We start from the raw sequence: 17673 nt of genomic DNA, 5'->3' as shown, positions 1-17673 counted from the left end.
GGTAGCTTATATAAACTTATAACTAGTACAGTTTACTTAAACTTAATTATCAATGCCTAGATACCTCACATTGCAACTACATCAATCCTAAATTCATTACCATAATCCCCCTGTACAAGTTATTGTTAATACAAATTACAATGGCCACTATTTTTTGCATACCTTGAAATGACTACGATTCCTAAATTCCTGTCCTCAAAGGGTCAAAAGCCCACTAGAAGTGGAGACCATATTGCAACTTCAGCAACCTGGCATACAGAATACTGTATAATCAGCATCAAAATCAGTAGCTTGTTGAGTGTGCCCAAAGAGATGACACACTTATCTTAAAACACATAAATCTGACTACATGGAACTAAAACATGAACAGGGGCAACAGATCAAACACAAAGCATGAAGACAGTGGCTACAAACATAATTATAACCCATACAGCTCAAGTAAAAGAACTCATACATACTGACAAAGAACATAAGAAATGCAATTGTTGGATGATTTCTAGGAGAAAGATCCCTCAACACTGAATTTACACAGCAGGGTAAACAGAATTTGAAATGCAATCAAAGTGAAACAGATCCATAGCAAATGCTATAATGTTATTTATCTAAATTAGAGGAGTGGGAATGATATTCTAATAACTCACCTCACTTTGATGAGCAATTACAGATTGGACAGGCTTGGTAACTGATGCAGTCCGCAATTCCAATCTCTAAAACAAAGGACCTTGCAGTATCATGCACCTAGATAAAACAGATTGGACAAACCAGTCAATAATGATCCAATACTATAACTGTGAGTTTCCATAATCTACAAGCTCTTCTTAGATAAAATTGTACTTTTGATATGCTTCCACATGTCTGCTTCATAGAATAGTTCCTATAGCCACTTAATTACCAGTATTGACTTCATTATATGCATTAAATATGATAATCAAATTTGTTCCAACACAAAATGGTGACCATTGAGCATGCTAACTCTGTATTATTTAGTTTTCATGTTCCCAAACTATAAAAAGAGCATACATCCAAGACTATTGTTTCTGTGTCATTAGATTCAACAAAGTTTATTGTAATTAGTTTTCTCAGCTAATCAAAGCAAGGTTTTACCTCTAATGTACAGGTATCTATATTTTGTATTCGATTCTTTCACATCTTCTCTACCTTATAAAGATCAAAACTTTAACCAACTTATATGAAACTACAAGTCTACAACCATGTCCAAAGTACAAACAGTCTCAAACTTCAACAAAAGTTACAGAACCAGGCCTATAACAGTATAACAAAGTAAACAAACTAAGTTCTTCAATGGACCGAATGGTCAACCTATAATTACATCCGGATTTAGGTTCATTTCTTACCCTTTTTATACTTCAAATTCAATTCAAAATCCATTGAGGACCAGCCGACCATCATGAGAAACATAGAGAGATTAGAGGAGCAGGGCATACGAAATGGGATTAGGGATTTACCTGGAGGAGAAACCTGCGATGTTGACGTCGGGTAGAGAGACTGCGACTCTGCGATGCGGCTTCCGGCTAGAGTAGAGAGACTCGAGACTCTGATGCCGACGCCGGCGATGCGGTGGGTCTGAATCAAGAATCTCTTCGGGAAAGTGGGAAACGGCGGAAGTGAGGAGTGAGGAGTGAGGTCTGAGACTCTGAGGAAGTGAGGAGTCGACTCGAGGTCGAGGGTTTGCATTGCGACAATTAAACGAAACGACGTCGTTTTCATTTAGGGTTTTATTTCGGTTCGGTTCGGTTAAAACGGTTCGGGTCGAACCCTGAACCGAAACCGACCCGAATTTTTTCAGTTTTTCGGTTTTTTTTTTTCGGTTCGGTTGATTCTTCAGTTCGGTTTTTTTCAGTTTCGGCTCGGTTTTTTCGGGTCGGTTCTCGGTTTTTCGGTCCGGAGTGCCACCCCTACGGGAGACCATCAGATAACCATGAAAGAACAACCAATAGGTATGCCTTTCTAGTTTCTACCATAAAATAGATCCGTGTTTCCCCCCACTCTTCTCCCACATTTAATTAAGATCTTAATGTTTTATGGCTTGGCTTTTTATCCCCAGCATCTTAGAATCTGCCCACGAATCAATCCAATAATTTGATGGATCAACCTCCACTACTACTCTTTCAAATCATAAAAGAAATATATTTTGAAGATCAATCTCCACTACTGCGTATCTCTCCAATAACATATTCTCAAATGTTACTTATAAGAATCAGAAATGCCTCAGATATTGTGGAACTCATGAAAAAAGACTCCCTCAGAAATTGGTACCTTTGTCTTTTCTTTTTTTGAATGGGGAAATTGTTAATTTTACAACATTGGGATATGCATAACAAACATCACATTATCTCTAAAACTTTCTCTCTGTAAACTTTCTATCGAACAAAGATGAATTGCAGACTGAGTCAGATGTATATATCTAATTCAAATTATAACATAGATTAATTTGAGGAATGAACCATTGATGTGATAGTGGAACAAGTAAGCCACTTCTTACTTGTACCAGTACTTAATTTCTGAATTGAAGGGCTATGCCACAGGTTCTCCATCAAGAATTCACCATGGACTATATTGTTTCTAAAAGATGGCTTTCTTATCTCTAATTCCCTTATAATGCCTTTTTTTAATACTACATTTCAACACAAATTAGAAAAGGTTATTGGACTGATAAAGAGCTTTTCGGATTCCTCCAATTCTAGCTAACAGCCTTTTATTCTACTTGAATATACTACCAGAAGTAGATTTATCTACAAAGCATAAAATCGGAAAATGCAACCTCCAAACACAGATATATCATAAAATTCATGTGAAAGCAATAAACTTATGCTATGGTCGCCTCCACATAAACATATGTATTCTTTTCCTGTGTTAGCATACGCTCAAGGCAAGACATCAATGGCTTTTTTTTTGGAACATGTAGGCAAAATCCGAGTTTCAACAATCTCTTAATCATAAACCGACAAGACAAAAACTTCAGTAGTCTCCCCAAAACGTACTACTACAACAATGGGTGTCAATAATCACTTGATTATAAACCGACAAGGCAACAGTTTCAATAATCTCCTCAACGCTTGCATCGATGAGTGGTGAAATTCCAGCGGTGGCAACAAATTTGCAAACTGCTTTTAAATCTCATAGGCAAGTAGGCAACCTTAAGGATCTACTTACGAATAGTATATTTGAAATTTTCAGATAATCTTGGGACCAATTGGCAACCTTGGCACAATTTTTATATTGTAACAAGCAGAAATTGCAAGACTGATGCAAAGAAGAAAAAAACCCTCTGATGTTGATGTATTGCCTCAATTTCACTATATCATGTAAATGTACTATCTATGAGTCGGACACAAATTAAAGACACCTCAGAATCTCAGATCTATTATATCATGTAAATATATTATCTTCCAAGCAGAGACAAAGCCAAGGTCTAGTCTAGATTTATAATCAAATGGCAAATGTATTCCTTCCAATTCAATATATCATGTAAATCTACCTTTGAGGAACAATTCTAACCAGAATTTTTATGATTCATCAAAGGCAACCTTTTAGGGACACTTCCTACTAGAATCTTTGAAATTTCTCGAAGGCAACCATTCAGGGACATATTTCGACTAATCTTTTACAAACTTTCAAAGGCAACAATTGCTACTTAAAGCAATAACTATGAGACTGATGAAAAAGAGACCACATCATAGGCAACCCTTTTAAGCACCAATTATGATTGGTCTGTATAAATATTCTCAAAGGCAAAGCAAAGACAAAGCCAAGGTCTAGTCTAGATTGATAAGCAAATGTATTCCCTCCAGTTCAATATATCATGTAAATCTACCTTTGAAGGACAATTGCGACCATAATCATTATAATGTCGCAAATACAACCTTTTAGGGACCCTTCCGACTAGAATTTTTGAAATTTCTCGAAAGGAAACCATTCAGGGACATATTTTGACAATTCTTTTCCAAACTTTCAGAGGCAAAAATTTCTATTTAAAGCAATAACTATTACACTGATAAAAAAAGGACATGTCACATTAGAGGCAGCCCTTTTAAGCACCGATTCGGACCGGTCTCTATGAAAATTCTCAAACGCAATTTTTCAGGGACTTATCCAAACTAGTGTTTTTGAAATTGGTAACTTTATATCAATGGGATCAAAAGGCAACCATTAACACAATTGTTACTTGGTAAGAATAATAAATTGTGGACTGGTGAAAGAAAAAACCACTCAGAAATTCGAATGAAACCCAATAAAAAATAGTTCCTCAAACCCCAAAAATAGGACCCATCCCTCCTTCTCATAAAGCTGAGTTTTTCTATCATACCTTGTAAATCTCATAGGCAACCTTTCAGGGACCATTTACAACAATTATAGTCAAAACTTTTTGCCACCCATTTCAATGGGACCAATTGGCAACCTTCACACGGTTTTTATATTGTAACAAGCAAAACTGCAAGAGTGATGAAGAAAAACAGATCCCTCAAATCTCACTTGGACAACATGTTATCATTACATATTTAAGTTAGATGTATGGCCTCAATCATGTAAATGTACTCTCTATGAGTTGGACACAAATCAAAGACACCTCAAATCAATTATACATGTAAATATACTCACTTCTAAGTAAAGACAAAGCCAGGGGTCCAATCAAGATTAATAATGGCAAAACCATGGAATATGTGAAACCCACAATTTGAAACCCACCATGGCGGTTATGTGCTATGAAATTAAGCAAATATGATATTATGTAAATCTATAAATCTGGTGCATGGTAATGTATCTGACTATCTTGATACCATACACTTTTAGTATTTCTCAAATTTAAGTTAACTACGTACCCACCATATAGCAAATTCAAGATATATTATATTATAGGTTCATTTAAGATAACTTACTTCATAATTGAAGGAATGTGGCAGAGGCGTACGATGATTTTCGACTCAATATGTTCCAACAACTTTTGAGCGTAAGCGACAGTAATTGGGGACACCAACCAATGACCCCACTGCCAATATCTAAACTATGTCACATACTAATTCCTTTTCCAACTATGTGAAAGAACTTAGCAAATATAGAATCAAATTAAATAGAAAATAAAGAAAGGGGAAAGTCTAATTTACAATCGAAGCAAAGTCATTCTATAGGAGCTGATGTTGGTGTTGGTATTCATTGTGAATGTGTTAGTCATCTTATCCCAAAAAATTTGTTGTTCATATGTGTGTACTTTTGTTGGCATGTGTGCATAAAAGTAGGGGGAGAGAGAGAGAGAGAGAGTACCATCAAGTAACATAAAAACTTAATCAATCTATATTATGCTCAGTTCTCAATCATATATCAAATATAATTGAATAAATATGTAAATTAAAAACTTCATCTATTCCTTAGTTTTAACATGAAAAGACATATATGCATGTAAAGATCACTGATGAATTATTTGTTCATGATCATAAAGGAAACAAAATTAGAAAAAAAATGACATGGTTTCCTCGTGTCAATAACTTACTAGTCTTAACTACTTAAAGTCTATTTATATTTTGGAAAAAAAAATACTTCACTAACTGAAAACGAGATCAGTAGAATAAGGAAATAAAAATGAAGGATGTCATGATATTAGAAATAAAACCAGAAAAATAAAAATACATAAAAGTAACATTGAATGGCGTAAGTTTAAGTACAAAGAAGATTGATGATTATCTTTTACATGGGTTGCATCACAAAAGAAAATACCATCAAGTAACTAACAAAAATTAGTCAACCTATAGGCACACTTTCTAAATCAAATATCAAATAGATAATTGAATACGTATGTAAAATAAAAACTTCATCGACTCCATATTTTCATATGAAAAGATATGTATATGCATGTAAAGATCAATAATGCATTATGTTGTTCATGATCACAAAGGAAACAAAATTAGAAAACAATGCATGGTTTCCTAGTGTCAATAATTTACTAGTGCCAAATACTTTTAAGTATAATTATATATTAAAATCAATATTTACACTAACTAAATGAGACCAGCAGAATAAGAAAAACAATGCAAGATGTCATGAAAATAAAAGGTTATCCATAAGACCATAAGTCTTGTCAGTCAGTCAATTGTAGTAAGTTAGTAACAACCCACGACCTCCTTACTTGAACATCATAACTTTCCCAATGATAGCATGGCCTATATGATCAATTTACACCCTAGCTCTCTCAATCTTGAAAGTAAATTAAGAATAAGAATAATTTGTTCATAGTTATACCATCAGTTTATAACCATTCCCCACATGTATTATGCAAGTGATAGCAAGTTTACATGAAAAAAAAACACAAAAACTTCACATCTGCAATCCAACTATCTAACCAATGAAAATTTTCATTTCCCGTCAATATCATGTTACCATCAAAGAACAATCTAATTGAAACAATCACAGAACTTATTGAAAACTGAATTGATACAATACCTTTGGATCATGCAACCATTTCAACACCCAACTTATTGCAGAAGCATGTTTGAATACCATTGACTTTTTATATTACATGTACGTTCTCAAGTAACCTCTAGCTATGGTATTCCAAGCTGCAATACTTATATCTATATCCTCCAGCTGTTAATTTCCACACATAAATGCTTCATTTCACATACCTTCTGAGGCATAGCATAAGATGACTGAATTCCAAAAAAAAAATCTCTTTCAGGCAATTTGTCAAAATAAATGAACGATCAACATGTACAAAGCCAAAATTTTCATGCATGCACACCAATGAATTATGCACAAATGAATTCCACGCCCAACAACTAACATAATTAGATTTGACCACCTCTCTCCCAATGTTTATATCCAATGCCTTACCATAAGCCTTTAAAACAGATGTAGAAGTGAAATTATCGGGACTAATCTTCTTACTGACCATTTGTTCATAGGTACTAAGAAATTATGAACATATAAGCAATTTAGAGGATGCAATATAAGCATGATAATTACCGCTCAAGTAAAATGTGACCAGCTAGGGAACCGAAATGAACTCAGGTCTAAAAAACACATGATATCTCTTTACTCATGCCTCAAAAACAGAATTACCATAAGTATCACAGTGCATCCATATAGCACGAAATCAAAATAGAGTTTAGTTCTTAAATGAGAAACCTGAGTAAAAAGATTGATCAAAAGAGGACAATGATCATCCTTAGTAGATGGAAAAGCTTGTGCTTTGCAACCTCTGATACGCATCGATGAGGCAATATTGAGTTCTTTGAAAACTGGCAACATTCAATTATCTCTTGAAAACTTAAACTGGGCAAAATCACTTAAGTAGTTATAATCATACTAAAATAGGCTCACATGGCAACAAAATTCAGCAGCCTCTCCGAGACCCCAACACCAATGCCTCAAAGCTTCTTAATGGTCTTGATTGTTGGAAATTCAATGTGGGCATTACTTGAATGGGAACAATCTCTTGATCATAAACCAAAAAGGCAACAGTATCAGTAGTTTCCCACTTTCCCCAACACTACCGCATCAATGAGTTGGTTGTTGGAATTAAACCTCAAGTTGGGTAAAAATTCACTTGAATGGTGTAATTCCAAGAAAGGTAACATGTTTCCAGATTCTTAAAATCACTTAAGCAACATTTCAGGAACTAAATTATGACTAATCTATTTGAAACATGTCAAAGGCAACCTTTGAATTTCTACTCGTCTTTTCAAAACTTCCAGATACCCTAATTCTGATTGAACCTTGACACAATTGTTACTTTGTAACTATAAGTGACAGTGGATAGATAAAAGAATAAACCCCTCTAAGAATCGGCCAAGGCAGAATGAGACCCGATCAAAAATGGTTCCTTAAACCCTAAAATAAGAGGGCACAAATATTTTTATATGAAATTTCACCCATGACACTCTCATATAACTGGATTTTACTATCATACCTTGTCAATCATACAGAAGCAAATCGAAGGGACACAATGTATTATGCAAGTGATAGCCAAGTCCACACAAAAAAAAGACAATAAGCTCACACTTGCTACCATCAAAGGACCCAATATAAATAGTTCATATATAGAACTTAGTGAAGACTGAATTTATAAAATATCATTGAATCACGTAACTAAAACAACACTCAACTTATTGCAAAAGTCTGTTTGAATATCACTAACTCTATATTTTTCATGTTCACAAGCCACCTTTAGTGTGGTATCTTAAGTTGCATTACTTACTTGAATACCCTCCACCTGAAACTTTCCAAATAGCTTAAATGCACCAATGAATTATGCATATATAAATTTCACTCCTGATATTAAGCATCAATGGACTTAACCACCTCCCTCTCAACAGTTCTATCCAATTTTTCACTACAAGCCTTAAAAACAGATGGATTACTGCAATTATTGGGTCTCATCTCCTTATTGTACTTTTGTTCATAGGTACCAAGAGCATATTCTAAAAGTTAACATTTATCATATGAAGACGAGCAAATTCAAAGGTAAAGGCTGCAATATGAGTGTGATAACTCAAGTGAAAAATGACTAGCTTGAGAACTAAATTGACATCACCTCTAAGAAACAAATAATATCTCTTTACTAATGCCTCAGACACAAACTCATTATAAGTACCATGGTGTATCAACATAGCATGAAATCCTAAAAGAAGCTTAGTTCTTAATTGAGGTCAAGAGATCAGTCAAAGGCATCCAGAAAATGAAAATTTGTGCTTAACAATAACTGATAACTTTCATAAACGCATCTATCCAGTCATTCCTTACGAGACATCAATTAGATTCTTTAAATCTCAAGCTGAGTAATATTACTTTAGAGGCAACAAGCACATCATCAAAACTTATAAGACACCAAATTGCATTAGTATCCCCAACACAGTTGCTACATGAGTGTGTTGGTTGTTGGAACCCTCAAGTTGGGCATATAAATCACTTGAGTGGGGGAGTTTCAAATAAGGCAACACGTTTTGCAGATTTCTTTAAAACTCAGTGGTAACTTTTTATGGAAACTTCCAACTAGAAACTTTGAAATTGCTCAAAGGCATCCTTTCAAGGAACCAAATTTGATTTTTCCAAACTTTTAGAGGCAACAATTGGTACTTGTAAATATAACTATCCAAACAGAGGAAAAAGAGAGAGACCTTTTCACATCAAAGACAACCCTTTTAAGCACCAATTCCAACTAATCTCTTTAAAACTTCTCATAGGCAACCGTTCAGGGACAAATCAAGACTAGTCTCTTTGAAATTGGCAACTTTATTCCGAAGGCATCAAAAGGCAACCTTTAACACAATAGTTACTTAGTAACAATGATTAACCGTGGGACTGATGAAAGAAGAAACCCAATAATAACTTATGAATGAAACCCTATCAAAAATGGTTCCTCAAACCCCAAAATAAAGAGGGAGCACCAGTAGTTTGAATTGAGATTTCACCCAAAATTTGGGTTTCTCTATCATATCATGTAAATTTACCAACACAAATTCGTAGGGACAAACCGAGATTATATCACAAACTGACAATCAAATCGAGGCAACAAATTGAACATCGAAACCCACACCTTCCAAAACTCACCGTCGCGAATTCGAAATTGAAGAAAGGAAGACCAAAATCAAGACCTTAGATATGAAATTGAGGACAGCCGAGGAACGTTCTCAATTGAAAATTTTGAATTTGATTGCGCAAACTGAGAAGAATAAGACGAAAGAGAAAAAAAAAGGGAAAAGCTTTGACGAGTTTTACCTTGGCGGTGGAGAATTGGAGGAGCGGCGGTTTAGCCGCACCAGAACGGCTCTTGAGAACCCCCAAAACAATTTTGAATTTCAAAACTTTCAGAGAGAGAGAGAGAGAGAGAGAGAGAGAGAGAGAGATCTGAGACTTCGTGTATTTATTTCTAACCATTAAGGTAACGGCTAGTTAGTGCTCACGTTTACTTTGGTGAGAAGCCACTTTCACAACCAATTGACATTTGACACATGTCTCTCTGCTGCTAAGTTAACGGAACTCTGTTAAGCTCTTCCCCTAATTGAACCTTCAAACCTTCTCATTATTCAAAATTTGAGTGCCAACCCCTTCATTTAATGCAAGTGTACGTTAAACTTGGTTTTGATTCTATCATGATTAGAAATGTTTCTGCCTCAAATGAAATTAAGCCTCCCCCCTTCAAAAGTTCATATTTTTTTTAGGTTAGAGGAAGCCGGAAATTCTTGCTGTTTGTTGGTGCATGAAAATTCATCAAGGTATGCCCTCACCAACCTCTATGAATTAAGAACGAAAGATTTTCGCCAGGGATACAACAACTGCTATTTTTGGCTAGTTGAGTGTTTAGGAATGCGGAATTTTTGAATGTGGTGCTTGAGGATGTGAGTTGCTATGGTTGTTAATCCGAATTTTTGCGAATGTCTTTACATTCAACTCTGGCGATTTTTATAATTGTACTTCACTACGTCATATGTTTAGTTGCTATAATTGTACTTCGCTACGTCCCATGTTTAGTGTGCGTCGTGGTACATATACTTCAACTGTAAGTTTTGTGCAAGTGGATTCTCGACGCCTCATTCATAGCATCGTGGAAGAGTAACTCCAACCATTACTTGTTTGACCCCTTTTTTCTTATCTTAATAATCCGAGTTAACCACAATAAGTTATCCACAACACAATCTACCTATAGCTCATTTTCTCTATGGCCCAATCTAATTGAAACCTATACTCTCTATCACTAGATTTAATGAAAGCCAAATTTGGCCATGAGGAGATTTATTATGACTCAATTGGACCGCGAGATGATTCACCGTGACCTATAATGACCACGAAGCAATTCAACCGTTGTATGATTTGCCTCATCAAATATGTACTCTTATCAGAACTTGATAGAGCACAATGAGATCTCTCCTCGGCACATAACTTAATCAAATGATCCCCTTCTCAAATAGAATTGTGAACATGATTGCTACATGTGATGATTTTGTTGCTATTCTTCTGCTAGGCGTAGTACCCCGCAGATGTATTGCATTCTAATGGCGTACATGACAGTGTCTTCCCCGTCTTCACTTTTATTAGCTTATAAGCCCCCTTATGTTGAATTTAACTTCCTTGTACCGTTGTCCTTGTTATTCCCAACGATCCTCTTTAAGACTTTGTCGCCTTGGTGAAACGACATGTGCCTTACCCCATTGTTGAAATATCTCAGTGTGTCATTCAAATAATTGGCAAGGTTGATAACAGTTTTTTCTCTCTTTTCCTTTAGTAGATCCTTGCTGCAACCGATCTACCCATTGTTATCTTCAATTTCTATTGTCAATGTCCTAACTGTTGGAAGTATGGCTTCAGTAGGCATCATTGCCTCCATGACCTATTTGGCTCAACTGGAATCATGTTGGAATCTCCTTGCACTCGTGATGCTATAAGTGATGTATTTCTTGAGGCTTGTGCAAGTTCTATCTCTTCAAGTCCAATTTCACCTTCGATCCTTGTTTGGATTTCACCCATGTCCTTAACAGGCTTCTTCACTAGGTCCTTGTATACTTGTGAACCAGGAAGGAGCCCTTAACGGAATGCTACGGCTATGTACCCGGTGCACCCTTCACTCCTTTAGTTTGTGTTTGTACAGTCTGGAAGCGATGGTAGAATGGTTTCAAGTTCTCTCCCACGTTTTGCTTCACCATTAACAAAGCTGCCATGTCTTTCTTGCGCTTCTTGTTGTAGAAGTACTGAGAGATAAAGGATTCCCTTAACTGTTCAAAGCTGGCAATAGATCCTGGCTTTAAATTGCAAAACCATGCTTCCACTTCTCTTGTGAGGCTCGATGGAAAATATTTACAGAATAACCTTTCGTTGTTGGTTTTCGTGGTCATCTGTTGCATGAACTTCTTGAGGTGATCCATATATGGGGTCACTTGTCCCGTCATACTTTTAAAAGACAGGCGTCATGATTTTGCGCGGCCTTTTCACGTTTAGGATATCTTTGATAAATGGTGACTTCCCTATCTCCCTAGTGATGGGGGCTGTCAATTCTCCCGGATGAGAATTTCACACATCTCTCAACATCTTCTCCATTTGAGGCCTCCAACTTTCGCTTTTGACCTTCTTATAGCCTTCTTCTAATCACCTATTGGTGCGGATACGGAGCCTCACCCCGAGTTATTTGCATCACCGTGAGTAGATTTCTCCATGTCTACCTCCTCTGATTCTTCATCACTAGTCTCATTGTCAGAGTCTCAAGAGCCCTCTTTGTGTTTGAGCTTTCAGGCTTCTCGAAGGCCTTTCTCTTTTCGAAGTTGGGCAATATCTTCTTCCATCTTCATTTTCTCATGCAAGTGCCCTTTTGAGTTGTCTTGCGAACCGCCCAATCCATTCTCCTCGAGTGGAACCGCATCATGATCTTCCATTCCTGTCATGTTAGGTTAGAGTTTCCCATAGACAATGGAAACTGTTGATGCAAAAAAACTTGTGAAGATATTTCCTCACCAACATATATCAATTTGAGTAGAAAGGTTTTCACTGGGGATACAATGAGAACTGCTATTTTTGGCTAGTTGAGTGTTTAGTAATGCGTGATTTTTGGATGTGGTGCTTGAGGATGTGTGTTGCTATGACTGTTAATCTGATTTTTTCCGTGTGTCTCTTCATTCAACTCTGGCGCTATTTATAAATGTACTTCACTATGTCTTATGTTTAGTGCGACTCATGGTATACTTCAACCGCAAGTTTTGCATGAGTGGATCCTAGACGCCTCATTCATAGCATCGTGAGAGAGTAGCTCTGATCACTACTTGTTTGACCCCTTCTTTCTTATCTAAGAAATCAGATTTTTTTTATTCACGGCAAAAACATGTCCCTTTCGGGTCCCCGAATGCTCATAGGCACTCACGTGTGCGAGCAGAGGGCAGTCCATAACCGGAGTTACAGGGTAACCCCACAACCGAAGGTAATACCTCCAACATGAGACTAATCCCTGCAGGGGCCCATGTGAAATGGCTTCAGCCCGGTATTACACCAAATAATCCGATTTAACCACAATAAGTTGTCCACAACACAATCTACCTGCAACTCAATTTCTATGTGGCACAATCTAATTGAAACCCATACTCTCCGTCACTAGGTTTAGTCAAAGCCAAATTTGGCCATGCGGAGATTTATTATGACTCAACTAGACCACGAGATGATTCATTGACCTACTATGACCACGAATCAATTCGACGGTTGTATGATTTGCCTCATCAAATATGTACTCTTATCAGATCTTGGCGGACCGCGGTGAGATTTCTCCTCGGCGCATAACTTAATCAAATGATCCCCTTCCCGAAATGATCTCTCTAGCTTATAAACTTTCACGTATTGCTATGTGAAAAATATTTCCCCCACACCATCATTGTCACTATTCAGACCAACACAGCTTCTTATGCAATCTAGCAGTATATTTGAGATTGGCCCTTGCCTTTGTGAAAGCCATGAGCTAACAAGGCTGAGAACATACTCCAGGAGTACATAATAGATAGTCTGTGCATGTACAATTGAAGGTTCAGTCCATTAAGTGTGATATATAGTAGCAACAAGAGTAATAGGCAAAGTTGAATGGTAAACAAGAACCCCACCTACAAAAGCTAGGCAATGGCTAATTGTTTCAGACTTTCAGCCATTGTGATATTAGGTACGTACAACCTACAAAACTAACTTGCTACGACACCAAGCCTAGATTTTCAACGCAATCTAAAATAATAGAAGTGAAAGAGTGCAATCACCTCTATATTCCAAAAACAAGGCCGATAAAGTAGCCTCGATACCTCCCAAGGCATTTCGCTCATGATAGTTATCAAAGTGCAGCTTTAATAATTTGTCAACAACTCCTATTCTTAGGTTCCATTTTTTATCATAACCTTTTTCCTATTTATCATGTCATGTTTAAGTAGTGGACAAACAAAAATATAGGTAAATTTATTGAACAATTACCAACTATTCACTATTGGAAGGAAACAAAATATTATACGGAAAGATTTGTACAGATGATCTTGTAAACAGAAATTAGCACATCATATTATGAATGGGAACTCTGCAGAATCCAAATGAACTTGAGAAGCTGCTAGACAATGCCATCTACTGATATACATATCTGTTAATCCAGTAAATGAAATGGAACACTGAATAATAGCCAGCAGAACAAATGAACAAATGAACAATTGATTACACTTGACTGACTCAACTAAAAATTAAACGTCTCAATGAAACTGAATTTGGGTGATACAGTGCAGGATACTATTGGAAACAAACACTCATCTGAGGGTATTTACACATCATTACTAGTGTTAATTTGCAATCAATAGACATAAAAAATGTTAACAATCCTTCGTTTACTCTAACTTTAAAAGCTCCTCCTATTTTCATTCTACTCAAACTGTATAATTTGCACTATAATCCTGTCTAATGTAATCAGCATCCTTCATTAGCTCACTTAATCCATCCAACAAAATGTAAATTTCTTTTCTCAGCTGATTTGAGGTGTCCCCTACCAAAAAGAGGGAGAATCCATCACCAACATCAACCCAAGAAGAGCCAGGATCTTTCCTCACACCCAAGTCCCTCATGAAAGTCCTCACATTGGCTAGGTTGTTCCAGCGGCCAGCAGCAGCATACATGTTAGCAATCAACACATAGTACCCAGAATTCTCAGGTCTCATTTGTAATAGCATCTCAGCTGCCCATTCCCCTATCTCTGTGTTTCCATGGATCCTACAAGCTCCAATCAGAGTGGCCCACATGGCAGAAGTTGGCTTGTAAGGCATCCTTTTGATAATATTTTTTGCATTGTGCAGTAGACCAGCCCTACCAAAGAGATCAACCATGCAACCATAGTGCTCCACATCGGGAGTTATGCCATACATACTCAACATCCTCTCAAATATATTTTGGCCTTGGATCATAAGCCCTGAATGGCTACATGCTGACAAAACAGAAACCATGGTCACATGATCTGGTTTGATCTTTAATCTGTTCATCTCTTCAAATAACTTCAGTGCAGCTTTTCCCTCACCCTGTACTCCATATCCTGCAATCATGGAAGTATAAGTTACCTCATCCTTCTCATTCATTGTATCAAATACTTTCTTAGCGTCTACAACCCTTCCCGATCTGGCATAAATGTCCACAAGAGCATTCCACAGCAATAAATAATCAACAAACTCAACATGTTTTGTAATGTAGCAGTGAAATTCCTTCCCATGTTGAAGATTTGCAACCCGAGCACAGACAGGTAGGATGCTGGCAATAGTAACGTAATTGGGTTTAATTCCACAACACATCATTTTTCTAAATATGAATGAAGCTTCCTCCGCTCGATCCATGTGGGAAAAACCAGAAATCATGGAGTTCCAAGTGATTATACTCCTATCTTCTATAGACTGAAACAACGTATAGGCATGCCTTAAATTTTTGCACCTGGAATACATTGTAATTAATGCATTTTGGACATTGTCATACCCATCACAATAACTCCGAATTGCAGAACCATGCATCTCCTTCCCTAGCTTAATGGCTCCAATGTGGGAAGAAGCACTAAGCCCAATAGTAAATGCCACCGAGTCCAGTCGAGTACCACCAACTCGCATTTTAGAAAGCAACTCCAGAGCACCCGTTATTTTTCCTGTTCTCAAGCAACCTCCAGCTATGGTGTTCCAGGTTATAATACTTATATTTGTACCCTCCATCTGCAAATTTCCGAACACCTCAAATGCTTCATTCCACATACCTCTGGAGGCATAACACGAGATCATTGAATTCCAAGAAATTATATCCCTTTGGGGCATATTGTCGAACAATTGACGAGCAACATCCACAAGCCCAAACTTTCCATACATTGAGACCAATGCATTATGCACAAACAAATTCCACTCCTGACAACTAGCATCAATGGACTTATGCACCTCCTTCCCAAAACCTATATCCAATTTCTCAGCACAAGCTTTAAGAACTGATGGATAAGTAAAACAATCCGGTCTAATTCCCTTATTGACCATTTGTTCATATGTAGCCAGAGCCTCTTCCAGAAGTTCATTTTTAACATAGGAAGAGATGAGCAAATTCCAAGGTAGAGGATGCAATATATTGGAATTCTCAAGGACAGTATGAGCATCACCATGGGAATCAAAGCTCGAGTAAAATGTGACCAACTTGGGAACCAAAATGGGGTGCTGTTCAAGACCCAATCTGATAATGTGTGCATGAAGCTGTTTACCCTGTGGGAATGATTTATGGCTAGTGCATGATAAGATAAGAGAGGAGATGGATTCTAAGACTGCATCACAAGAAATACTGGAAGAGGGATGGAGCTTAATAAGAGACAGGCTTTTGAATGCTTCTAAAAGATGTCCTTCACGTGCATAAGTCTTAACAGATGCAAGAAGAGAATCTATCATTGAATCCCCAGCTTGTAAGCTCAGATCTAAAATAGATGATGGTTTCTCGAGCTGTTTGATACCTTCTTTCCATGCCTTAGGTATGAATCTCTGGATTTGGGACACAAAAAGTTCCTTTGAGATCAAGTGAGGATAAGATGATGGCATACACTATGAATGAGTCTTCCAAATGTAACATGGTAAGCACGACCCGATCGCATGGTCTTGCCCAAATCTGCAACATGGGTCTCACAACAAACAGTGGCCAGATCCCCAGTTTTATTCTCCTGACAAACTACTACCTCATTAGTTTGAGAAAGAAAGCAGTACTTCACCTGCAACCATACCACATGTGAGACTACTAACCATATCCGTACAAATACACCTAACATGAAAGCAAATATATCTATATCTGCGCAAATGATCAATCAAAACTTAATGAAAGACAAATCAGATGGCAAATTTGTAGATCAAGTAACACAAACTTCGACAGCGGGTAACTCAACACTAATACAACTGCTGAAACATCGCAATACACCACTCTAGAACTCTCCCAGAGTGAGAATAAACCCAGAGCACTGCCCCTTCTAATTTCAGCAGAGATTATAAAAGAGACAATGCAAAGTTGAAAACTTGAAACATTGTCATGATCAAATTGTACAAAAACTTAAGCTTGGCAGTCCATATAGTTCAACTCATAAGCCTAAAAAACTATATCTTTTCAAATGAGCTAAAAAGGTGAGAGCTTTACAACTTACAGGGTTGTTCTTCAGTGGCTGCTTGATCAAGAGCTTTGTCCAATGACTTCAATGTGCTCATAATCTTCTGGTCAAGAAAACAAGAGAAAATGGATTAGTGGGTTATTGGCTCCCAAATTGTTGTACTGGAATCAAAATTCAAAGAGAACCCAGATTGGGTAGAATCAGAAAATGAAAAATTACATACTTGATTTCGGCGGTTATTCATAGGGTCGCCGAAGATTGGGTTGCGTTGTCGGAGGGCAGTTTGGTCAAAATGGTCTAAGGGAGTTCGTTGGGTTAGCAAGGATGAACTCTGAGAGGATAGCTGAATAGAAGCATTTTGGGGTTCAGGGTTTCGACTAAAACGGTGTCGTTTAAGTTTTTGTTTGTTTAATGGACAAATAGATAAACTGAGAGTTTATGGGTATCTTACATGAAGCTTCATGATTGACCAAAAAAAAAAACATGAAGCTTCATGGAGCCTGGTGATATGACTTCCCGAGTTAACTTTGCATTGCAGATAGCTTTTTACGGCGCCTTCTGAATCGTTCAATACAATT

The 17673-nt window shown here is 37.0% G+C and overlaps 2 protein-coding genes across 3 annotated transcripts in view; both read right to left on the bottom strand.

Moving 5' to 3' along the window:
* Positions 1–17673, bottom strand: part of LOC126794461 (immune-associated nucleotide-binding protein 9) — a 158968-nt gene that overhangs the window by 117337 nt on the left and 23958 nt on the right. The gene's annotated exons all lie outside the window — the stretch shown is intronic.
* Positions 14211–17419, bottom strand: LOC126794454 (pentatricopeptide repeat-containing protein At1g71490). Of its 2 annotated transcripts, none has more exons than XM_050521178.1 (3): positions 17319–17419; positions 17132–17198; positions 14211–16708 (listed from the first exon to the last, which is right to left on the bottom strand). In XM_050521178.1, the coding sequence occupies exon 3, from the start codon at positions 16539–16541 to the stop codon at positions 14373–14375; it is 2169 nt and encodes a 722-aa protein (XP_050377135.1). In that variant the 5' UTR covers positions 16542–16708; positions 17132–17198; positions 17319–17419; the 3' UTR covers positions 14211–14372. The 2 variants fall into 2 exon arrangements, with proteins under 2 accessions (XP_050377135.1, XP_050377136.1); XM_050521179.1 differs by having other exon boundaries at positions 17132–17195; positions 17319–17407.

The sequence above is a fragment of the Argentina anserina genome, chromosome 5, assembly GCF_933775445.1.
Source record: "Argentina anserina chromosome 5, drPotAnse1.1, whole genome shotgun sequence".
In the NCBI taxonomy this organism is placed as follows: Eukaryota; Viridiplantae; Streptophyta; class Magnoliopsida; order Rosales; family Rosaceae; genus Argentina; species Argentina anserina.
Note: the sequence above shows the minus strand (reverse complement) of the source record. Positions and strands in the feature narration are given on the sequence as shown.

Bases quoted from the DNA above. Each gene is read 5' to 3' on its own strand.
- LOC126794454 (XM_050521178.1), bottom strand. From the start codon at position 16,541: ATGCCATCATCTTATCCTCACTTGATCTCAAAGGAACTTTTTGTGTCC.